The sequence below is a fragment of the Cololabis saira genome, chromosome 12, assembly GCF_033807715.1.
Source record: "Cololabis saira isolate AMF1-May2022 chromosome 12, fColSai1.1, whole genome shotgun sequence".
NCBI classification, from domain to species: domain Eukaryota; kingdom Metazoa; phylum Chordata; class Actinopteri; order Beloniformes; family Belonidae; genus Cololabis; species Cololabis saira.
In genome coordinates this window covers 42268934-42294219 of record NC_084598.1, presented here as the reverse complement: position 1 = coordinate 42294219, position 25286 = coordinate 42268934, and the positions used below count along the sequence as shown (strand labels likewise).

At 39.9% G+C, this 25286-nt stretch overlaps 1 protein-coding gene across 1 annotated transcript in view; it reads left to right on the top strand.

The window, feature by feature from the left end:
- Positions 1 to 2492: 2492 nt before the first annotated feature.
- prex1 (phosphatidylinositol-3,4,5-trisphosphate-dependent Rac exchange factor 1) overlaps positions 2493 to 25286 on the top strand; it is a 176035-nt gene continuing 153241 nt past the window's right edge. The window contains exons 1-3 of the mRNA XM_061734902.1: positions 2493 to 2501; positions 21797 to 21862; positions 22065 to 22187. Of these exons, the coding sequence (XP_061590886.1) occupies positions 2493 to 2501; positions 21797 to 21862; positions 22065 to 22187 (198 nt within the window). The remainder of the gene's footprint in view (positions 2502 to 21796; positions 21863 to 22064; positions 22188 to 25286) is intronic.

The window sequence follows — 25286 nt, the reverse complement described above, 5'->3', positions numbered from 1 at the left end:
TTCTCTGCTCTTTCTTTCTTTCTTTCTTTCTTTCTCTTTCTTCTTTCTTTCTTTTCTTTCTTTCTCTTCTTTCTTTCTTTTCTTTCTTCCTTTCTTTCTTTCTTTCTTTCTTTCTTTCTTCTTTCTTTCTTTCTTTTCTTTCTCTTCTTTCTTTCTTTCTCTTTCTTTCTTTCTTTCTTTCTTTCTTTCTTTTCTTCTTTCTTTCTTTCTTTCTTTCTTTCTCCATAAATCAGTTTTACACAAAAACATCATCAACGGGAATTTTTTACCGTGAGATACAAATTCTTACTGTGGGGAATTTTTTGGACGGTTTATCATGAACGGTAAAATATCACCCATTCTTAGCTCATCATCTAAAATCCCTCGTTGTTTTTCCGTAACTGCTTCAGGATCTGCAGGCTCACAGGTTGCTGATGGCTCACTCAACGCCGTATTCACCACACTGAGATCCAGTCTGTGACCGTGCGTCTGTCAGCGCAAAAAAAAAAAAAAAACGGCATCCAAATGTCCAGATGGCTTCTTCAATCTGTCCCATTAATGTTATCTGCAGATCACCACATGTCACCTGCCAACAGGGAGGCCACGTAGAACCAGGACGCGCGTGGAAAAAGACTGTGCTGATTGCTCTCTGTTTAAAACTCTGTCATTTCAGTTTGGGATGAATATAAATAGTTTGTGAACGGTATTTGAACACGTTTGCAGGCTGAAACGGTCATGCAATTCTACGTCCTGGTGCATTAGGAGAATATCCTGAGATGTGTGTTTGTGTTTACTGGTTTGTTATTGTCTGACCAGGGATGGGAGATATTTTATCTTTCACGATATACCGTCCAAAAAATTGAGAGAAAAAATAAAGAAAGAAAGGAAGAAAGGAGAAGAAAAGAAATGAGCCCGAAAGAAAGAAAGAAAGAAAGAAAGAAAGAAAGAAAGAAAGAAAGAAAGAAAGAAAGAAAGAAAGAAAGAAAGAAAGAAAGAAAGAAAGAAAGAAAGAAAGAAAGAAAGAAAGAAAGAAAGAAAGAGAAAGAGAAGAAAGAAATGAGCCCGAAAGAAAGAAAGAAAGAAAGAAATGAGCCCGAAAGAAAGAAAGAAAGAAATGAGCACGAAAAGAAAGAAAGAAAGAAAGAAAGAAAGAAAGAAAAAGAAAATCATTCCAGTTTTGCAGTACAGGTGTAACTCATTTAATTGCTTTTTATTAATTCAATTTAATTGGTGTAGTTTAGTAGTATTTAGTATCTTTTAGAGCAGTGTTTTGGCTCCAAAGACTGAATGTGGTGATAGATTTATAGTTACAAAAGGTGGAGTTGAATGGTTTTTTTTTTTTTTATCGTCATTTTTTATCGTTATCGGGATAAAATGCCAGAAATTATCGTGATAAATGTTTTAGTCCATACCGCCCATTCCTACTGACCAGTCACCGGATGCAATGAATATGAAAAGGGTATTAATAGCATGTGGTAGTAAAACTAGAAAATATTGGAAGTTGGCATTGCATTTAACCTTTTTTTTTTTTTTTTTTTTTTATAACTAATTTTTGAAGCTCCATTTAGGCCGGATTGAGGCTTTAATGAATGAAAATCTACAGTTTGCATATCCATCGTGTGTCATCCATTCATTGATGCAGCAGAACTGATGTGGTCTTGTTGAGTAGGCACAGGAAGTCTGGGCCTCAGTTCTGTCTGTCTGTCCGTCTGTCTGTCCGTCTCTGTCGTCTCATCCCCCCGTAGTGTTTAGTTTCCGCCCATGTTAGCAGCTCAAAGAGGCCTTGAAGTTTTAAAGTGCTTCAAAGCGGAAGTGAGTGAGATGAAGAGGAAAAAAAAACCTGGCCGGGGCTCAAAGACCACTTTGTGTGTTGGTGATTGGCTCTACCCTAAAGAGTTTCTCTTGGAAGACAGCGAGAGACTGGCGGTGGGTGAAGGAGGAGCTGAGGGAGTTTTTTGAAGGGTTTGGGAAGAGATGTGAATCACGGGTTTGGAGAGAAAGAAGTCTGCGAGGGTTTGCTGGAGTCCTTCATTGTGGCAACGCCACGGGCTTTTCTCTGGCTCGGCTGCACTCAGGCCACAAAGAGGGGATTTCTTCATTTATTTATTCAATTTCATGCCATGTCGACCTCCAAATGGCCCCCTTTCCCTCTGCGAAACTGCCCTGTCTCCCTTTGTGGCCGGTCACCCCAATCCCCTGAAAAAAGACAAACGCTTAATGGATCATTGTTCTTAGCATGTTGTTGTTTCCTGCGGGTGGATGAGAGGTGGAGAGGGTTGAAGGCTGCTGACCTGAGAACCTGCAGAGAAAAGTCCTGGATCCGTGGATCTGTGGTTCTGTTTGAGCGTTGTTTCAGAAGGTGTGGGAACCACGGCGAATTGAAAAGGGGGCTCCAGGGCCCGCTGGACAAACCTTGACAAGTGTTAGAGCTTGCTCTTGATATACAGGGTCTCTTGTGGGATATCTGAATCGAGCGAGACGGCGCCGCATTGTTGCCGGACGCCTAAGTAGCCATGGGCAAGGTGGGAAAAGTGGCTCAAGTTTGTTCTTAGTTATACTTTCCTGTGTAAACGGAGAAGCTGCTGGACTTGGATACATTTATTTGCAAAAGAGTGAAAGGGAAGCAATGATATCTATATGTTGCAATAGACAGTTAAATTAGGGGTGTGCAAACAAGGGTACCTCACGATTCGATTCGATTTCGATATTGGAGCTTCGATTCTTCGATTTTCGATTCGATTATTGTGATTTTTTTAATGCTTTTTTCCATACAAGATTGATTTTGTCTTCATCTGTGGCTACATTTGTAAATAAATAGCCAATCAATTAACTCAGTTCCTCTAACAACACTCATTAAGTAAATAACAAGGTTTTTTGAACATTTGACATGTTTTTTTCAAAGACACAAAATAATGTATTTTATGGACTATGTAAACATTTGCTCTTTGACTTACTTAACTTTGAGCAGGGAAAGCTGCACTTGCATGAGAGCGCCCTCTATTGGTGGAAAACACTGAAAACGGTCAAGCCCTGGATTTAATGAGTTCATTAATTCAAGTAAACAAGATATGAACTTAGTGTAAACATATCTGCCATATTTCAAGTGAACAATAAGAAATGTACATTCTTGAAAATGAAATGATTCAGCAGCTTATTCAGTCTGGAATCTGGATAGGATAACTTCGCGATGCATCGACACATCGATGATTGCACCCACCTCTAGTTTGGATACACTTGTGCATTCATATTAAATGAGTAAGTATGTTCCAACTTTTGTTTCATACAACTATTGATATTAAATGTTTTGTCCCTTCATCCATCCCTTCAAACCAGCTGCTGTGAACAGAGCTGTGAACTGTTGTACTGGTGTTTTACCAAAGCATGTCATAGACACTTCATTAAGACCGCAGGAAATGATCTCAGCTTTTCGTATCTAGAAGTAGTTTTAGTTTTACTTGAAGGAATATTGGATTACTTTTAGGAGGCATCTTTGGCCCCGTTTACACGGAGTAAAAACGGGGACGTTTTCATGCGTTTTGGCCGTTTGTTTACACGAAAACGGAGCTCAAAGTCACCAAAAACGATCATTTCTGAAACTCTGGCCAAAGTGGAGATTTTCAAAAACTCCGTTTTCACGTTTGCGTCTAAACAGAGGAAAACGGAGATTTAGGCTTCAGAACGTCACATTATGCAACAGCAACGTCACCAGCGTCATGTGTGCGACCTGTGTTACAATTTGTTTGGCCACTGTCAATATTTTCTTGTATTTTACCTGTTTTATATTCTAACGTCACACTTAAAAGTAACTCCACTTCTCTGTCACTCCAAACGAAAGACTCTCGTTCCGTCTTGGAAGTAACTGGAAGTCCAGGCTGATTTATGGTTCCGCGTTACACCAACGCAGACCCTACGGCGTAGGTTACGCGGCGACGCGCACCGTACGTACAGTAGGCTACGCCGTCGATTTAACGCGGAACCATATTATTCAGGCTTCACACGTGTCATTTGCTGACGTTTCTTTCCAGGACTCTGATTGGCTAGCATGACTTTATCTTCTTGTTACACTGCCCCCTGCAGGTTTGGATGCTCATAGCACCTTAACAGCGTATTTATGTGGGTTCGTGTAAACAAAGAGATTTTGAAAACGATCTCGTGTAAACGATGAATTTTTCAAAACGTAGAGGGGGAAATATCAGTTTTTGTAAATACCTGGCTATGTGTAAACGGGGCCTTAGAGCACTTATGGTCTCTCATCCCTGCTATATGTGAAAACTAGCCAGGATACATTTGTACTCTTCTGACAACTGCATAGCGCTTTAGTGACACAATGATGAAACTAGCACACGCGAGGGATGGGCGGTATGGACTAAAAAATGTATCACGATAATTTCTGGCATTTATCTTGATAACGATAAAAATGACGATAAAAAAATACCAATTCAACTCCACCTTTTTAACTATAAATCTATCTCACTCTCAGATCCACCATGTTTGTTACACAAAAACCTCCAACAGGAATTTTCTTTCTTTCTTTCTTTCTTTCTTTCTTTCTTTCTTCTTTCTTTCTTTCTTTCTTTCTTTCTTCTTTCTTTCTTTCTTTCTTTCTCTTCTTTCTTTCTTTCTTTCTTTCTTTCTTTCTTTCTTTCTTTCTTTCTTTCTTTCTTTCTTTCTTTCTTTCTTTCTTTCTTTCTTTTCTTTCTTCTTTCTTTCTTTCTTTCAGGCTCATTCCTTCCTTCCTTCCTTCCTTCCTTCCTTCCTTCCTTCCTTCCTTCCTTCCTTCCTTCCTTCTTCCTCCTTCCTTCCTTCCTTCCTTCCTTCACGTATGTTGTGCGTGGATTTAACACAGAACTATAAATCAGTTTTACACAAAAACGTCATCAACGGGAATTTATCATTTTTACCCCGAAATGACAAATCTTATCGTGGGGAATTTTTTGGACGGTTTATCGTGAACGGTAAAATATCGCAAAGTTGACATTGTGGCAAATGGAAAAGAGAGAGGGACTAAGTAGGACTTCCTCCTTTTATATTATATTAAAATGACAGCAGCTTATTTATGCTGTTTAATTGATTTAATTAATTAATTGAACAGTATAAACGGTTGAGGTTTATGGATAATATAGAACCAAACGGAGCCAGAGTTTGTGTCTCAGCCTGGTGATGCCACCGCCCAGACACAAGTCGTGGTCATGCAGCTTCGCTGGTGACAGTTTCACACCAAACCCGTTTTTAAAAGAGAGCCAGTTCCCATAATCAAAGGAAGACGTAAACACGTGACGTTCCTTGAGCCCAGAATCTTTGAGAGCTTGAGCTGTGGGACCAACACATCAGTTTCATATCCTTCACTGAGACTTCACTGTACTGGAAACTTTATTTCAGTGCAAAATCAGAAGAAATGCGTCCAGTTTTGCTGAGACTTGTTGTTAGCCACTGCAGGTCCAGCAGTGTCGACACACACACACACACACACACACACACACACACACACACACACACACACACACACACACACACACACACACACACACACACACACACACACACACACACACACACACACACACACACACACACTCTACATGGTTCTGCATCGATGTTGCACCTTAACCCAGTTTGGCAATCGTGACATTTTCTTACTTCTCTCTCGTTATTCCCCTCGTTGCAATCGTGACTTTGTAGAGTTTTTTTGGGATGAAGAAATCATCTCTAATAAGTCTAAAACCTGATAATTAATTTGTTAATGGGAGTCTTCACCAGAGTTTCATTCAAAAACCCGTGAGGGTTATTTTGGGGGACTTCAGGTAGAAACCTTGTTTGGTTGCAGACGAGCAGACGTGAAGGCAGCGGGCTCCTCCTCCTCCTCCTCCTCCTCCTCCTCCTCCCTGCCCAGTGGAGCGAAGACTCGGCCCACACCAGCATATGGTCCATCTGTATCTTCACACCCTACTGTCTGGCTCCTCTTCGCTCCGATAAACTTTAACATTTAGCAGATCCCTCAGTCCATGTTGACACTTTGGCTGTTCATGATGCCACCCAAAGGTCAACCCCCTTTTTTATCTCTTAAGTACTAGTATTACAAATGTAAGTATTAAAGACCTGTTGTGGCAATTCTGTCCCTCCTTAAGAAAATAAGATAATGATCTAGCTAGGGCTGGGGATCGATTCAAATGTCAAGGATCGATTCGATTCCGATTCTTAAGATTCAGAATCGATTATCAAGATTCGATTAGATTCCGATATTGATTTGGGTTAGTGTTATTAAAACAGTTTTTTTGAGCTGTTGCATGAATTATATGACTGTAGTTATGCAAAATATTACTACTAGTATTATATTGAGATTAAACAGCAAGTATTGGCAGCTAATGATGGGGAGGAAACGGAGACGGATGAAATCGCTTTTAATTTTTCCCACATTCCATTTTTATTTGTTCCATTTTCGGTCTATTTTGGTTTTTAATTTTTGAGCATTTGGTTTTTAGCATTTTTTGCAAATGTAACCCCAAGACAGTTTATAAAGTAATGAAATATAGACAATTTATGCAATTATAACCTAACACTTTAATGTTTTCATACTTTTAAACATATTTAAAGGCAAAAACATGGCACCAGTTATTCTCGTGTCCAACAAACATTCCTTTTTTGGGAATAAACAAAAAAATAACCAAAAGTTGTAATGTAATGATAAAAAAAAAATACATAAATAAATAAAAGAAAAAAAAATCGAAAAAAAAATCGATCTTTTAGCATATGAATCGATTTTTAGGAATTAATATGAGAATCGATTTAGAATTGGGAAATCGATTTTTTCAACACAGACATAGTGTTATCTTGAATTTTTTTGTTTCAGTATCTATCATTGACCCCATTGTGCCACAGTTGGATAAAAACTACATGTAAGTTTATCTCGTAGACACAGTTCAGGTTGCAGGCCAGCACAATACCAGTCAAACTTTTGCTTTAGGGTGCCGGTCAAACATGTCGTACACTTCCTCTTCACAAAAGCCACACGTCCGGTCCAGAAATGACATCTGCTGCTTTTGTGTGCAGCCACTGCTTCGCCCGGCCTGCTGTTTGTTTTCCCTCCCCTGCCGAGTTCAACAAATGTCTGTCTGTTTTGCAAAGAAACACATTTTCTTGTCATTTGTCTGGGTGTCTAAAAAAGGTACTGGTACTTTTGTTCTGTGTGCGATTACACCGTTTTCACTTCCTGTTTGCATGCCACCGGGGCAAACGGAGGCAATGCTTGCACACCACTTCTCTTGCACTTCTCTCTCTCTCTCTCTCTCTTATTTTTTTTCTTTTCAAAATTTTCTGCACATAAATTGTTGTAAATAAGACAAAAGTGAGTCATTTGACTGGGAACGGCCATCCTTACCTCACTGGGTTTTTTAACAAGGGGGAACATTTTTCAGCTTTTGTGTAATTTGGCAGAAGTGACGGCCGGCTGTGTGGATGTTTCTGTGCAACATGCAACCCCAAGACAAAACTTATCTGCACGCCATCTCTGCTACCGCTGTAATTGAGATGAATGTTTCTGTCGTGTCACCGGCAGAGGTGTCAAGTAACGAAGTACAAATACTTTGTTACCATACCTAAGTAGAAATTTTGGTTATCTATACTTCACTGGAGTAATTATTTTTCAGACGACTTTTTACTTTTACTCCTTACATTTTCACGCAATTATCTGTACTTTTTACTCCTTATATTTTAAAAACAGCCTCGTTACTTTATTTCATTTTGGCCTTTAATAAAAACTATCCAGTTAAATTGCTCCATCCGGATAGAGTGAATTTGGTTGTGGTTGTTTCAGATGTTCTTGTCCAGTTTTGTTCTTACATCCGTTCCCTCAGATTCCTGCAACTAAACTTGGATGTACATTCCAATAAAGGTTAGGATAAATGATAACATGCCTCTGAAGTTTGACTTTTTGCACCATTACAATACTTATAGGCAACTAGTCATCATATCTGCTGCTCTCTGAAACACATGTTAATGCTCAATAGTACACATATATGGTTCTTTAAGATATTTGCATTATACTAAGATGCATTAATTTTCAATGGCTTTTCCCCCCCTTACATTACTTTTACTTTTATACTTTAAGTAGTTTTGAAACCAGTACTTTTATACTTTTACTTGAGTAAAAAACTTGAGTTGATACTTCAACTTCTACAGGAGTATTTTTAAACTCTAGTATCTATACTTCTACCTGAGTAATGAATGTGAATACTGAAGACACCTCTGATCACCGGTGTCGCCTTGGTTTTGATGTCCGTGTTGCGTCGCGACGCACGAGACCAGTCCGGCCAAACTAAACCCCTACGTACAGAATCTACCCCTGATTTGAGGCTGGAGGTTTATTTCCTCCCTGAACTCTCAAACCGCTCGTCTTAGGGCCGTGAAAAGTGAAAACCCTTTGTTGGTGCAAGCGTAAAAGAAACACCCTTCTGAGAAGGTTTATACGTTGGGGCAGAGGAAAGGGTGTGGGGTTGTGAAAACGCACACAAAAACCTAGTGTGCTATACAATGCTAACAGGCTGTTCCTGGGAACTTGGAGTAAACAAGAACATCCTCTTTGAGTTTATGTAAGATTGGTTACCCTGCACATTTTAAGGCCTGGGACTTTAAATCCTTGGTTTCTATGCAGAACATACATTTTAATCATGAAATATAAAAGTCCAAGTCTGCCACTCTTTTGAAACGTTGACATTTTGCTAATACCTGCTTATTGCTGTCAGGATTTAATCATAATTCTGTTGGTACTTTTGTCATGAGTTGATTTTGAAGCGTTCAGGGCTGTTAGTTTCAGAGCGGACAGCGATGCTGAACCGTTACCGAGCAACAGGAGGAACCTGAATGAGAGACTGAGACGTGCTGCAATGTTTTGGATAATACGAGAATTAATTTATTTCCACGGCCTAATATCACAACACAAAGTTTGCTGGCTGAAACTAGGGCTGGGCGATATGGACCAAGTCATATCTCGATTTTTTTTTTTCTAGCTGAATGGCGATACTCGATATATATCGATATTTTTTCTGTGACATAATTGGGGTTTCCCCCAAAGCATTATAGCATAGCATCTCTGTTAGCATCTCTGTTAGCTTCATTTTTTCTGAGGCAAACCCTTAAAAAAACAGTCAGTTTTAATACAAAGCCTTGTGCCAAATGTCACACAGGTTCCTTTATTAACAGAGGTCTGCACAATATCAAAATGTATAAAACAAATGAAATAAAAATAAACTGCCTGCATATATAGAATAAAAATGCTTCTTGAATAAAATAAAACAAATATCCCTTTCCTGCATAACAATTAAATTAAAATACACTGTGCAATTAATATAATGTAGACAGTAACAGGCAGACTTTTCCACTGAGGTTGACAGTTGTGCAAATAACAAAACATTTGTGCAAATCTCAAATAAAACATTCAAGTCAATTTGTCACAAAATAAGCCTTATCAAAATCATTAAAAAAACATTTTTTTTTCTTTTTGTTTGAAATCGATATAAACGATATTGTCTCGTACCATATCGCGTTTGAAAATATATCGATATATATTAAAATCTCGATATATCGCCCAGCCCTACTGTACTTATACATTTTACTCCAAAACATCTTTAGGAAAGTCAAACAATCAATTAGATTTTTATCACTTGTTTCATTCTCTCAGCTCATAATGCCATGATTTTTTTTATCTTCTTCGGCCACCCTGGATTCACACTGCAGTGTTGCGTTGTGTCTGGGGTCTGTGTCCATCTCCGTTGACTTTGAATGTGCTGACGTTATCCATTGCTGAAATCAGTTGTGGGTTGCGTGCGTTGTGTTGATTGTGCCACTCAAGTTGCAGCCACGCAGCAGGAGCCCGGGCGGTGAACTCGCACAAGAAGGCCAGTCAAGAGCAAAAAAGAAGTCGTTTTAAACGCACATCATAGGACAGTAGAATACAAACTCATCATCGCCATCTTCAACCTCTCTGCCGGCGCTTATGACGAACTGATTCAGCCAAGAACGAGGGCAGCAGCCCGACTTCTACCAACCATACACTGTATGAAACCATGGGTTAAGCATCAGGTCTCGTGGTGCATTGGTTTCTGAAGAGCGGTTTTCTTCGTACGGGGTGCAGCCATGTTACTCGGGAATCCTGGGAGCTGCCGGCAGACGTTTACCTCAGAATATACCGTTTCCCATGTTCTCGGTCATGAAATCAAAAACGACTGCTGCGTTTAGCCAGTGCTGGGTTTGTACAAAAGGTTGTGACGATTACAGATGAGGAAGTGAAGGTGGTTAGCCATTGGCTGAGCACGCTGTAAGTCATATTATAAATGAATCTATTGTTTATATAAACTCTTCTGACGTGGTATTAAAAAATCCAGCCCCCTCAGAGATGTCACGGGTGTGAAATCAAACGATTGAGACAGGCTGTCTATATGTTTATTTCTGCTCTAAAATTGGCCATTTTAAGATGGGAGTCAACAAAGGCTGCGTCCCAATTCTCCCCCTCACCCTTGTTTTCTTCACTACCCCTAACTTTTGTGCGTTCCCGTGAGGGTAGTGGTGTCCCAATTCCTCTTTTCACCTAGGGATAGGGGGCATAACGAGGGCTAGTGGCTGAAAATAGCCCCTACGGATGGAGTGATTCCACATGCTGACTTCGCGAGTGAGGGGGTATAAAAATTTCCCAGAATGCTTTTCGTCGTCATTTGCGGACTGAATCAAAAAAAAAAAACATGGCGGACATTTCTTAGTGAATAAATCAATATTTTGAGTTAGTTTCTGCATAAAAATGCATTTTGATTACATTTCTAGCGACAAATATATATTTTACTTTCATAATATTCACTCAGTGAATGTACATAATCACTTTTATGTCCGTTGTTTGCGAAGATCGCGCCGGAATAAAGGCTGTTAGGTTACGCCGTAGGTAACCTACGCCGTAGGCTACGTAAGCTACGCTGTAGGCTGCGTAACCTACGCCGTAGGCTCTGTGTCGATTTGACTCGCCGACCGAGGGCAAACATCATTTGCAGACTCGTCTCAGATTGTGACCGAGGGAGCAAGCATTTTTTTGTGGGAAATGGAGAGAAATAATCCTGTGACTCGTCAGATTTGTTTTGGATGTTTCTGATATAATAGTTTTCAGAAACCACAAAGCTGTTATCTGAGCCCAAGTTGGGGATCTTAACGTTACTTTTACGCCTGAAAAAATATTAAAACTTAATAAAGTGCCATATTTACAGCACTACAGCTGAAATTAAAACAGCTTTTGGCTCCCAGCTACCTGATTTGGAGTAGGGATGAAAACAAGGGGGATTTGGAGAATTGGGACAGGCCCCTGGGCCAATTGCCCTAGATTTCAAGTGCCCTAAAATCTCCCCCTTCTTTTTTAGGGGGTAGGGAAAAAAAGAAGGGCGAGTGAAGAAAAGAAGGGGGAGTGAAGGAGAATTGGGATTGGGCCAAAGATTGACTCCTTTTTGCAGCCAGCCTCTTGTGGCCGGCCGAGGAACTGCAACGATTCCTGGTACCACATGGCCAGAAGTTAGAGGGTTGGGGCTTGAAGTTGGCGAGTGACTGCTGTTGGTTTTGCAGTAATAAAAACATGTTGAGCCAAGGCCTTGTTACCAATTTTGGTTCTTGGATGCTCTTATACGTAATTTGAATGTTTTGGTTCTTCTTTTAGTAAGCTGCTGGGCTTTCCTTGTTTTTACTGCATTTAAAATTCCGTGTTGGCATCTGCTTTGTGTCCTGATGAGAAGCTTCATGTTTTTGTCACTCGTGTCCAGTGGGACTGCATGACGAGCAGCCCGTCACCCCTGTGACAACAGACCATCATGTGCAATATTTGCTTTGTTGCTCCGTGCTGCAGCTGAGCCCTCTGAGCCGCCTGACTCATTATTATGAGTCCTGGGGTATCCAAAAAATGAATTTTTGTGTCCCATCTGACCGGCTATTATTATCACATTGATTGATGTCATCACTGCTCATTCTAACTGGAGGGGAGCCGGGCACCTAATTGTATGCTTAGCGTCTATAGTATACGATGAAAATCTTCATAATCTCTGTAAAATGTAGATTATTAACATTTAGACACTAATTGGAAGTTAAACAAAGACAATATATGATGTTTTACATTTGATGCCGGCACAAAGCGAGGCAGGATTCAGAAGACTGGTAAATGATCAAACATACAAACATTAGAAAACGAGATTGGTTGATTATTGGATGTAACTTAAACAAATAAGGAACTTTATTATGATGATAAATAGGGCTGGGGATCGATTCAAATGTCAATAATCGATTCGATTCCGATTCTTAAGATTCAGAATCGATTATCACGCTTTGATTCGATTCCGATATTGATTTGGGTTAGTGTTATTAAAACAGTTTTTTCAGCTGTTGCATGAATTATATGACTGTAGTTATGCAAAATACTACTACTAGTATTATATTGAGATTCAACAGCAAGTATTGCAGCTAATGATGCTGTAAGGACCAATCAGCTCCCAGAATGCTTTGCAGAAACATCGTGGGTCAGAATTACCAAACAGATCCAGGGAGGAAACAGAGACGGATGAAATCGGTTTTATTTTTTCCCCATTTATGAGAATTTTGTTTTTAACATTTATGCAAATGTAACCCCAAGACAGTATATAAAGCAAAGAAATATAGACAATTTATGCAATTATAACTGAAAACTTTAATGTTTTCATACCTTTTAAACATATTTAAAGGCAAAAACATGGCACCAGTTATTCTCGTGTCCAACAAAATATTCCTTTTTTGGGCATAAACAAAAAAATAACCAAAAGTTGTAATGTAATGATGAAAAAAAAAAATACATAACATTTTTTTTTTTTTTAATCGATCTTTAGACATATGAATCGATTTTTAGGATTTCATATGAGAATCGATTTACAATCGAAGAATGGATCTTTTCAACACAGGCCTAATGATAACAGGGAGACAGGAGAGAAATGGCCGTTAAGTTGGAAGTCAGATTTAAGTCCTTCCCCCTGCACAAAAAACCCAGGAAACTAAACTAAAACCAAAAACAGAACTGCTGGTAACTCCCAACTCAGCCAAGAAATAAATGTGGCACAAAGCAGGCTGGCAGGGGAGATTTCTGTCGCTTCTGTCGCTTCTGTCGCGTCTGGCTGGGTCGTCTGCTGTGGCACATTCAGCCAGTCGAGGTTAGAAAGAGCAGAGAGACATAAGTCACAGGTGATCAGATCATCATCGTCACTAGACCAGCCGGACGCAGCTGCACAGTAACAGGCCGGTCTGTACTTTCTGTCTGGTTTGGTGTTGGGAGGGGGGGATGCTTATGGGAAGTCCAATTTTTTTGTTTTTCTCTCTCGTGTCAGTAAACACATCACGATGACTCGGTCACTGGGAATCGGTGCCGTTTTCCACGTTGATTAGAGAAAGCAAACAAGCCCATTTGTCCAACCCGTTAAAGCCTTAACGCCCGACTTTGAGCCCGATTTGCCCCTTACAGCAACGATAAACACGTGATGTGATTTGAGGTCATCTCAAGCCATTATTTGTCTAAATCAGGGGTCGGCAACCCATGGCTCCAGATCCGCATGCGGCTCTCTAGCGCCGCCCTAGTGGCTCCTGGAGCTTTTTCAAAAATGTTTGACCTTTTTTTTTCCTTTTTTTCTTCTTTTTTTTCTCTTTTTTTCCCTTTTTCTTCTTTTTTTTCTTTTTTTTCCTTTTTTCTTATTTTTTCCTTTTTTCTCTTTTTTTCTTCCTTCGTCCTTTCGACTTTTTTCCTCGACATTTTGACTTTTTTCACGACATTTCAACTTTTTTCTCGACATTTCAACTTTTTTCTCGACATTTTGACTTTTTTCTCAAAATTTCGAATGTTTTCTCGACATTTCGACTTTTTTCTCGACATTTCGACTTTTTTCTCGACATTTCGACTTTTTTCTCGACATTTCGACTTTTTTCTCGACATTTTGACTTTTTTCTCAAAATTTCGAATGTTTTCTCGACATTTCAACTTTTTTCTCGACATTTTGACTTTTTTCTCAAAATTTCGAATGTTTTCCCGACATTTCAACTTTTTTCTCGAAGTGCATAATGAAAAAAAAATCTTCCTCCTCTAAAATATTATTTTGATTTTTCTCATGCCTGGCCCTAACACTCTTCCACAGATTCGAGTAACAAAAAGAGTCATGTGGAAAGACATTAACATGCTACATTTGCAGCCGAGGACCTAGTTCTAACTAATATAGAAACATGCAGCAAGTGTTGTCTTCATTCTAAGGCTTATACAAGACTTCATTTTTTGCGGCTCCAGACATATTTGTTTTTTGTGTTTTCGGCCCAATACGGCTCTTTCAACATTTTGGGTTTCCGACCCCTGGTCTAAATAATCCTTAAAGCGTAGTGTCATTAAGATTAGTTGACTGCTCCTGCTGGAGTTTCGCCTGATATCCAATCCTACATGTCAATCATGTTTGTTATGATTCTCCTCTCTTGACTGAAGACCCAAAATAGCCAATGAGGGCTAACCTTTTAACCTTTATCGCTGAGAAATATGACTGCAAACAAAACACAATTGTAACCAAATTAAATATAAAAAAGAAAACACAATAGCCTTTGTGATGTATCATCTAACCTACTGCGTACCAAGTAAATATGTGTTTTTCTTCTCAGATCACATGGGTTTCTGTTAAGTGTGTGGTCCGTGAGTTCAGAGGATTAAATTAACAGATAGAGTTTAGATTAGTCTTCTGTCTTTTTTAGCATCAGTTAAAATAAGAAGTTTTTTTTCCAGTGATGAGTCTTGTTTTAAGTGTAATGAGATTTTTTTACTAAAATGAGACATTTTAACTAGAAATAAGACAAATATTCTTGTTAAGATTGTGAGTTTTTGCAGTGATCCATGTTACTTATCCTGTGAAGGACAGAGTCATATTGATAAGTTCAGAAAAGTGTTTTTTATTGTTGTGTTTTGATGTATTTGATGTAAGCCCAGTGGATATTTAAAGCTTACAGAAGGCTGCATTTAACTGCTGCTATGTCATTCCTGCAGTATTTCTGCAGGTGTTTTGGTCACTGCTATTATTTGTAATATATTATATTATTTGTAATCAGCACAAATTATCTGTCCCCATATGATAAAATCCACCATCCCCCCTGATTTTCTTTTTTTACAACTCGAGTACTGAATATATCGTCATCATGTTAAACCCGCCCAGGGTTGTTCTCCAGATAGACTGATTCAATTGGCCCACCGAGACTTTCTTCATATTTAATGGGTGGTAGCCAGACGTACCTGCAAAGCAACTTTAAGTTTTCTACCCGTGCGTCTAGACTTCTAGGCTAGTTCCACCCAAAAGGCTTAATCAATTAAAGTTGGAATTTCCTTTGAGGATCAACGTGATCATTACATTTACTGACTATTTCATTGCAAAGTATGAATCCAAGCCATTTAATGTTTGTCCTGCAACTTCATTTAATGATAAATAAACATCCATATATTTAACTCCTAGACCTCATAGTAAAAAAAAAAGTAGCTAGTTTAGTGCTAACGGCGTAATGACAAGTTATTAAAATCATAAAAAACTGGAGAGTACAGCTACTGGATAAGCCCCTACTAATTAAATTCTTAAGTGTACTGGTATTTTACATTTTTTCTGTCAACTGATTATAAAGAAAAAACTACCGGCAGTGGCTGCTGTCGCTGGTTTGAGTCCCAGCAGGGGTTTCTGTGTGGGTTTGCATGTTCTCCCAGTGCTTGTTTGGGTTTTCTCTGGGCACTCCCGGCACTCTGGGCTTCCTCTCACTGCTCAAAAACACGCATGTCCGGTTAATTTGAAAGTGACACAGTCGTCCAGAGCAGCGAGCGTAAACATGTGGTTGTTTTTGTACATGTGGCCTCAGGGCCGGCCCCGGGAGTCTGGTGGCCCTTAACAAGATTTTATATGTGGCCTCAAAAAACACTTGAACCGCAAAACAACAAATCACACACAACGAAATTAACAGACACATAATAGCAGAGGTGTCAAGTAACAAAGTACAAATACTTTGTTACCTTACTTAAGTAGAAGTTTTGGTTATCTATACTTCACTGGAGTAATTATTTTTCAGACGACTTTTTACTTTTATTCCTTACATTTTCACGCAATTATCTGTACTTTTTACTCCTTACATTTTAAAAACAGCCTCGTTACTCTATTTCATTTTGGCCTTTAATAAAAACTATCCAGTTAAATTGCTCCATCCGGATAGAGTGAATTTGGTTGTGGTTGTTTCAGATGTTCTTGTCCAGTTTTGTTCTTACATCCGTTCCCTCAGATTCCTGCAACTAAACTTGGATGTACATTCCAATAAAGGTTAGGATAAATGATAACATGCCTCTGAAGTTTGACTTTTTGCACCATTACAATACTTATAGGCAACTAGTCATCATATCTCCTGCTCTCTGAAACACATGTTAATGCTCAATAGTACACATATATGCTTCTCTAATATATTTGCATTATACTAAGATGCATTCATTTTCAATGGCTTTTTTCCCCCTTACATTACTTTTACTTTTATACTTTAAGTAGTTTTGAAACCAGTACTTTTATACTTTTACTTGAGTAAAAAACTTGAGTTGATACTTCAACTTCTACAGGAGTATTTTTAAACTCTAGTATCTATACTTCTACCTGAGTAATAAATGTGAATACTGAAGACACCTCTGCATAATAGAGATTAACAAATAAATGATCAAAAAATGTTATTTTATTTGGATACAAAGAAATATATTTCACCTACAGGTGGTTTTGACGTCCCACCTCGTCTTTATAAGTTATTTAAAGAACCTTTGCTGCTGCTTTACAGTTCCTCATATAACAGCAGGCTGCTGATTTACTTACAGTAAACCCTGGTCTGTAATCAAACACTGACACTTGTAATCACACATCACCCAAGATTAAACCCAGTAACCAGACGGTTGTGAGGAAACTTTATCATTTCCTCCAAAACGTAACAGTTTTAGGGTTGGTCTCTATTTTTATTTCTTTCTTTACTAGCTTCTGAGACTGTTTTTTTTCCAAAAAAAAAGCAAAAGCCGTCAGCCGTGACGCCGCTAATTAAGACCAGTATTACAGGGAAGCAGTAGTTTCATTTTCTTAACTGGTTTTGGGAGTGAGCTGATTTCGCTGGTGGCGCTCACTAATTAAATCTCCCATATGGCGACTTGTCCCGGATCCACATGGGCAGAGCCGGTCGTGTGAGAGATTCTCCCCGGCAGAGGAGACGAGAACAGGCGAGAAACCAGACTTTCCTCAGTCGCCTCCAGTCAGGGGAGAAAAGAGTCGATGCAATAGAGCAGGGGTGTCAAATGTGCGGCCCGTGGACCGCATACGGCCCGAGAGAGATTTTCATGCGGCCCGCGAGAAGTTTCCAACGCAAAAAAAACGAAATGTTAATTTACTAAAAAGGAAGGCATAAATAATTGCCATGAATCGCAGCATATCCGATAATATATTTCTTCTACAAATCCATCGTTATTCCACAAATAGAGCAGTTTTCCACTTTTTTTTTTTTTTTTTCTATAATGCATTTGCCGTTTTTATTTCTTTGTAGACGGTCGTTTATTTTTATTAACTGACTACTATTATATATTTTCGCAGGAAAAATATCACTGCTAAAAAAGATGATAGAAGATATTTATTTGGAGAATTTCAGTTTTGAATACGAGGATAGTGACAAAGTAAAACAGTTAAAAAAGAAGTGCTGACTTTTTTCGGCACACTGGCGTAAATATCTGCGACAATTTTTAAAAATAAATACACTTAATTGTACTGGAAAAATCTCTAAATCACAAAGAAACACTCTCGGATGTAAGATTTTGCTTTTAATTAAATTTCCTATAAAAAAAACATACTTGTTTCTGTTTATCTTTGTAAAATGATATTAAAAGTATCTTACATCATTTGAAAAAAAACAAGAAATTTCAAGAAAAGATCCTGAAGAAATATATTTTACATAATTAGAGTGTAAACAAAGTGCATATTTCCTTTAAAATTAACTAATCTGATATTGGATTAGTACGACGGAGTATTAGGGCTAAACTAAGAACTAAGACAAAAAAAAAAATGGAAATTACGAGAATAAAGTCGTAAAATTACGAGAATAAAGTCGTAAAATTACGACTTTATTCTCGCAACATTAGGTTTTGACTTTATTCTCGTAATTTCCAATTTTTTTTTGTCTTAGTTTGGCCCTAATACTCCGTCGTAGATTAGATAACAATAGTAAAAAAAAAAAAAAAGAATTAGAGAAAAACATTTCCGCACCGTTTTGGTTATTTTGAGCGTGCAGCCCGCAAGAAAATAATGGGTCAAATCCGGCCCGCCAAGCAAAATGAGTTTGACATCCCTGCAATAGAAGGTAAAGGAGGTAAAGGAGACAAAAATAAGAAAAAAAAAGGAACAATGGTGAAACGGGCTGAGATTTGAGAAGGAAAAGGTGGAGCGATTGGTGATTGACGTGTTGGACGGCCAGGATTCAGACGGGAGTGAAACAAACGGCCACACAGATGTGGCGACAGCAGGACCAGCAGGGAGGATGGAGGGACGGAGCAACAGAGCTCCTTTCACACCAGGTCTCATCCCAGGGTTGTGTTGGCTGTCTTCATTGTTCCGTTACAAAGCACATTAGGTTTATTTGAAAAGAAAATTGGAGGCTCTGTCTATTCACCGTCATGACCCACACTGGCCTGGATTCTGGGAGACGAGGACGAGGAGGAGAGCACAAACCGTGTCCGTGTTTACTCAGACTGCAGTCTGGACTGAGGTGTTTTCAATGACTGGTTAGAATTAATAATAGTGAACATACCTAAAATAAGGTATTATGGGCAATAACAGTATTAATATGTCTTAGGAAGACGCATCCTTTCCACAGTTTTGTGATAAAAACATCTCTCCAACTCTGAGTACCGTATTTTCTGGACTATAAGCTGCACCTGCATATAAGCCGCATCCGCTCTATTTAAAAAAAAAAAAAAAAGATATGCAAGCCGCAGATATTTAAGTTGTTAGATTAGATATTTACTACATGTACAGAAGGATTTTGAACTGTAAATGACGTACATGTTTGTACCTAAATAGATCCTTTCCTAACAGTGTCTTTTAACACGGCAGCAACTTTGCTGATTAAAACAGGACAGAACCAAGAGAAAATAACCCGTATTTATTTATCTATTTATCTGTTTGAAATCTGCTTCTACCTACTTCTATCTGCTAAAGAAGAAGTAGCGTATTCTTCTTTGCATTTATTTTGTCTTAGTTTTGATTCTAATTCTGGTTAGAGCGCCCCGAGTGGTGGAAGAAAAATCCACAGAATAGCCGCACCTTTGTATAAGCTGCATGGTTGAAAACCTATGAAAAAAGTAGCGGCTTATAGTCCAGAAAATATGGTAATTACTTCCTAATGGAGATGCTGACGGGCGGCAGGTTTTCCATCTCAGGTAACTGTTTCTGACATCAGCAGATGTGTCTCGTCATGTTTACGGGAGGGTTTAGACATTGCTGGATAATATTCTCATGAACCAAGCCTGGACTGGTTTAAATTAATCAATCTGTGCTTCAGGTCAAAGCGGTTCACGTCAGACTCAAGTAGCCGGTCAGGCTGGTGAGAATGAAGCACAGGTACTTGTGTATTCAAGGTCTAAACCCAGCGGTATAAAGTACAGATCTCACCTGATAAGAAACCATAATTATGGAGACTTTCATCGTAATATTAAAGACCACCTCACTGCAAAAACTTTTTTTCTCTTATTTCTAGTTCAAATGTCTCATATTTAGTCAAAAAATCTCATTACACTTAAAACAAGAGTCATTACCAGAAAAATAACTTGTTATTTGACAATTTTCACCTGTTTCAAGCAGATTTTCACTTGAAATAAGTAGAAAAATCTGCCAATGGAACAAGATTGTTTTGCTTGTAATAAGAAGATAAATCTTGTTCCACTGGCAGATTTTTCTACTTATTTCAAGTGAAAATTTACTTGAAACAGGTGAAAATTGTCAAATAGCAAGTTATTTTTCTGGTAATGAGTCTTGTTTTAAGTGTAATGAGATTTTTTGACTAAAAATTTGACATTTTAACTAGAAATAAGACAAATATTCTTGGTAAGATTTTGAGTTTTTGCAGTGCACACTCTCTCCCGTTGACTCTGATTTTTCGTAGCGTAACCGTTGGTAACCATTGATAAGTGACCAGTTGGAGGCCCTATGGGTGGTTTTCAGACCCTCCACCTTTCTGCATGTGGGTCTGATCTACCAGGCTGGGTGTGCTGTATGGTGAAATGTTTTTAAGACGACTGACAGTCTACACCATAACACTTTATTTTTTTGTTTTTTAATTTGCATTCCCGTCCCAGTTTTTACCCTTCTGAACCCATTTCTTCTTTCCTTTGCCACGTTGCACACGATCAGCGCCCAGGATCGAAGCAGCAAACGCAGCCAGACGGATGACACGCCTGCCGGATGATGGAGGTTTCAGAGAGTTCATGGGTTTGGGGATGCACATCACCTCTTCCCCGATCCCTTTCTTTTCAAGATTGTATTGCTGTCTGGAGATGAGGCAGACGATCAATCTGAGACGCACAGAGCCTGTCAAGCACAGGCTGATAGACAGAGAAAAGGGGAAGACGGGAGAAAGGAAACTGTTTGCAGATTCACTTCCTCTGTCCTCACTTTTTTTGTGAATCCTGATTGACAAGCATGAAAACAAACACTTGAAACTGCAGCATAAGCAAAGCCCGACTTGACGTGAGCCGGTTACGGCCGTCCTTGGTGAAGGCTGTGCGTGCGTGCGTGCGTGCGTGCGTGCGTGCGTGCGTGCGTGCGTGCGTGCGTGCGTGCGTGCGTGCGTGCGTGCGTGCGTGCGTGCGTGCGTGCGTGCGTGCAATTTCTGGCATTTATCCCGATAACGATAAAAATGACGATAAAAAAATACCAATTCAACTCCACCTTTGTAACTATAAATCTATCACTACATTCAGTCTTTGGAGCCAAATCACTGCTCTTTCTTTCTTTCTTTCTTTCTTTCTTTCTTTCTTTCTTTCTTTCTTTCTTTCTTTCTTTCTTTCTTTCTTTCTTTCTTTCTTTCTTTCTTTCTTTCTTTCTTTCTGGCTCATTTCCTTCCTTCCTTCCTTCCTTCCTTCCTTCCTTCCTTCACGTACGTTGTGTGTGGATTTAACACAGAACCATAAATCATCTTTACACAAAAACGTGTGTGTGTGTGTGTGTGTGTGTGTGTGTGTGTGTGTGTGTGTGTGTGTGTGTGTGTGTGTGTGTGTGTGTGTGTGTGTGTGTGTGTGTGTGTGTGTGTGTGTGTGTGTGTGTGTGTGTGTGTGTGTGTGGCTCACGGCTGAACGCTCAGGTGCGGTGTCTTTCAGGAGAACGTACACTGAGCTTTGAGTGTCACAAGATAATGTGAAAAACATGTTTTGTCACATAGTGTAACGCTCTGTTGCACCTGAGGGACGGGTATAGACAGTTTTCCTCTTTTTTTCCTCGAGTGTACATCTGGCTGTCGCTTTAAACGTTCTCCTGCTGTGTGTACGGCATCTGTTGCTGCAAAACCAAGAGCACTCCAGTTGATATCATCAGTCCACGGACCTTGAGCTTTCACTTCCAGACTCTCTGGTCAGCAACACGCCTCATGCATTTCCCCTTTCTCTCTATTTTTACATTTATTATCTCCCAGAGAGCCAAATGCTTCACATCCTTGTCGTAGAAACAGTAAAACACACGCAGCATTTTTGCTTTTTTAACTAGTTTCCGTTTTTTTTTCTCCTCAGGCATTTTTACACAGAATCAGACAAACTGCAGACGACCAACAGTGTCTCTCACCTGAACATGTCAAGGTAGGAACCGGGTTTAAATCCTTTTTTTTTTGTGATTATATTGCATATTACACCAACAGGTGCAATGATGAAATATGAAGTCATTTAATTTTCTTCCCTCACGTGTCCTTACCCTTTTTCCTTCTCGTCTTCCCACCCTTCCCCGGTATCTCTTCCTTCCTCTGCATCCCTTCCCTTTACACCATTTTTTTTTCTTTAATAGATCCTGTTTTCAAACATCGAGGACATCCTGGAGTTGCACAAAGAGGTGCTCTCTGCTGTGGAGGCAGGTTTGCAGCCTGAACCCCAGCCCCAGCAGGCCCTGGGACACGTCTTCCTCCAGTTTGTGAGTACACGGCCCACGCGTGTGCACAAGCACATACACATGCATGCAGAGCTGGTAGAGTACTCAAGTAAAAGTACTGTTACTTCAGAATAATATGACTCAAGTAGAAGTGAAAAAGTAGTAGGGGGGGGGCCTCGCAGGCGGTGGGTTGCCTCCCTCCTACTTCTCCCCTCTGTGGGGTTGCCGGTGGCCTGGGTTCCGAGTTCTTCCTTGTCGGCCTCTGGTCTCGCGGGTGGCGGGGTTGCTCCCCCCCCCTCCCCCACTATAGATACACTTCAGGTGGAGCTTTGTTTGGTTTATTACACACACACACACACACACACACACACACACACACACACACACACACACACACACACACACACACACACACACACACACACACACACATAGCCACAAAGACATGTACACACGCATGCACACACACACACACACACACACACACACACACACACACACACACACACACACACATAGCCACAAAGACATGTACACACGCATGCACACACACACACACACATATAGCCACTCAGTCACATACATATACACACACATACACAGCCACACAAACATATGCATACACACACACACACATAGCCACAAAGACATGTACACACACACACACACACACACACACACACACACACATATACTAACACACACACACACACACACACACACACATAGACATACACACTGGCTTGTTCACCTGCATGCTTGCTCTGTAGTTTTTGGGGTTAGGTAGCGGTAGCGGTAGCTTAGCTCAGACTGCGATCAGATTTCAAGATTTTGGTCGATTGCTGTTCGTGTTTTGGTCGGCTCCGTGTCGGTTTTGTGTTTTGTTTGTGGTTTTTTTTTTTGCAGATTTCCAGTGCTTGACGTGTGTCTCCGTGTGTTCCTGCTTCCTGGATTTGCAGTGGATGTCGTCACCCCAATTTCCCAAAACTTACTCAAGTAAATGTAACGGAGTGAATGTAACTCGTTACTACCCACCTCTGCATGCATATGGCAGGGCTTCCATGCAGAAACACACACTTTCTCTCTCTCTCTTTTCACACGCTATCAGTGGCCACAGATGCAGGAAAAGCTCACAAATACCCCTTAATTCTCCCTGTCTCACATGAAGCATCCCCTCCTGCAGCCTCTCACAATTCAGGTCCAGGCCAACCATCTCTCTTTTTTTTGCTGCTCCATCAGTCCCTACAGAGATTCCTCTCGTTTCTGCAGCCCCAGCACACACGGCCTCACCCTCCCAGTTCCCCTGCGTTTGAACTCCAATGGCCCCGGGGAGCAAACAAAGACGGGTCTGTGTCCGCGGAGGAAGAGATGCTGTGTAACTCAGCGAGGGGACAATGTTTTTCTGCTAGCTCTCAATCTCAGGCTCCTTCAGTCTCATTCTGTTTGTTCCTCTCTCATCATCCGTCTTACATTCACTTTCACCCGATCAGCGAGGTGTTCCACCTCCAGCCTGCAGGACAGTTTCAGGGCCAGTGTCACCGGCACACCGGAGTAGGGATGGACTAAAACATGTATCACGATCATTTCTGGCATTTATCCTGATAAAGATACAAATGACGATAAAAAAATACCAATTCAACTCCACATTTTTAACTATAAATCTATCACCACATTCAGTCTTTGGAGCCAAATCACTGCTCTAAAAGATACTAAATACTACTAAACTACAGCAATGGGAATCTTTCGTTCGTCCGTCCGTCCGTCCGTCCGTCCTTTCTTTCTTTCTTTCTTTCTTTCTTTCTTTCTTTCTTTCTTTCTTTCTTTCTTTCTTTCTTTCTTTCTTTCTTTCTTTCTTTCTTTCTTTCTTTCTTTCAGGCTCATTTCCTTCCTTCCTTCCTCCTGCTCTCTCCTTCCTTCCTTCCTCCTGCTCTCTCCTTCCTTCTTCCCTTCCTCTTTTCTCCCTTCCTTCCTTCTTTCCTTGTTTTCTTCCTTCCTTCCTTCCTTCCTTCCTTCCTTCCTTCCTTCCTTCCTTCCTTCCTTCCTTCCTTCCTTCCTTCCTTCCTTCCTTCCTTCCTTCCTTCCTTCCTTCCTTCCTTCCTTCCTTCCTTCCTCCCTTCCTTCCTTCCTTCCTTCTTTTTTACCTTCCTTCTTTCTTTCCTACTGCTCTTTCCTTCCTTCTTCCCTTCCTCTTTTCTCCCCTCCTTCCTTCTTTCCTTGTTTTCTTCCTTCCTTCCTTCTTTCCTTGTTTTCTTCCTTCCTTGTTTTCTTCCTTCCTTCTTTCTTTGTTTCCTTCCTTCCTTCCTTCCTTCCTTAAATCAGCTTTACACAAAAACGTCATCAACGGGAATTTATCGTTTTTACCGTGAGATACAAATTCTTATCGTGGGGAATTTTTATTTTTTTTTTTTCTGTGTGGCCGCTGCACAAACACCCGACACTGTCTTCCTCCAAACTGGGGGTTTCTTCTTCTGAGAAATGACTGAAAAATACGCCTTCCCTTGTCGGGAAGTCGTTATGCAATCTGTCTGTTACCTGGCCGCCCCACGCATGACATTTAATCACCTCTGGAGAATCTGGCTCATCCAAATGTACCTTCACACATGTGCGAGCTGTCACGCTGCAAGGTCAAGTGACGGCTAGGAGAAATTGATTAAAGGAGCTAAAGTGTTTCTTTTTTTCTTTTTTCCATCACTCTCCCCTTCGGGTAATAGATGGAAAACAGACTGAGAGGGAACGCTGCAGGTGCCGGGAGTTTTAACTCGGCCCAGATTATTTTTTGGATTTTCTGCATAAAATAAGTTTTTCTCCAATTAAGTCAGCCTCATTAAAGAAAATAAACTTGCATTTATATTTAATAACAAATGACTGTATGATGACGACTAATTATGAAAAGTTGAAACATGTAATTAAAGGCTTTCGTAACAGGGATGCAATTAAAGTAATACTATGACATTCCTGATAATAACTTCATGTGAAACAGAAGCAAGAAATGATTCATTTTCTCAGGAGCCAGTTCAACTCAAAATAAGATGATGGTGGTCAAAGATGACCTCATCCCAGAAACATCTGGAGGAAATTCAGCGACATCCATCTAGGAATGGGTGATATTTTACCGTTCACGATAAACCGTCAAAAAAATTC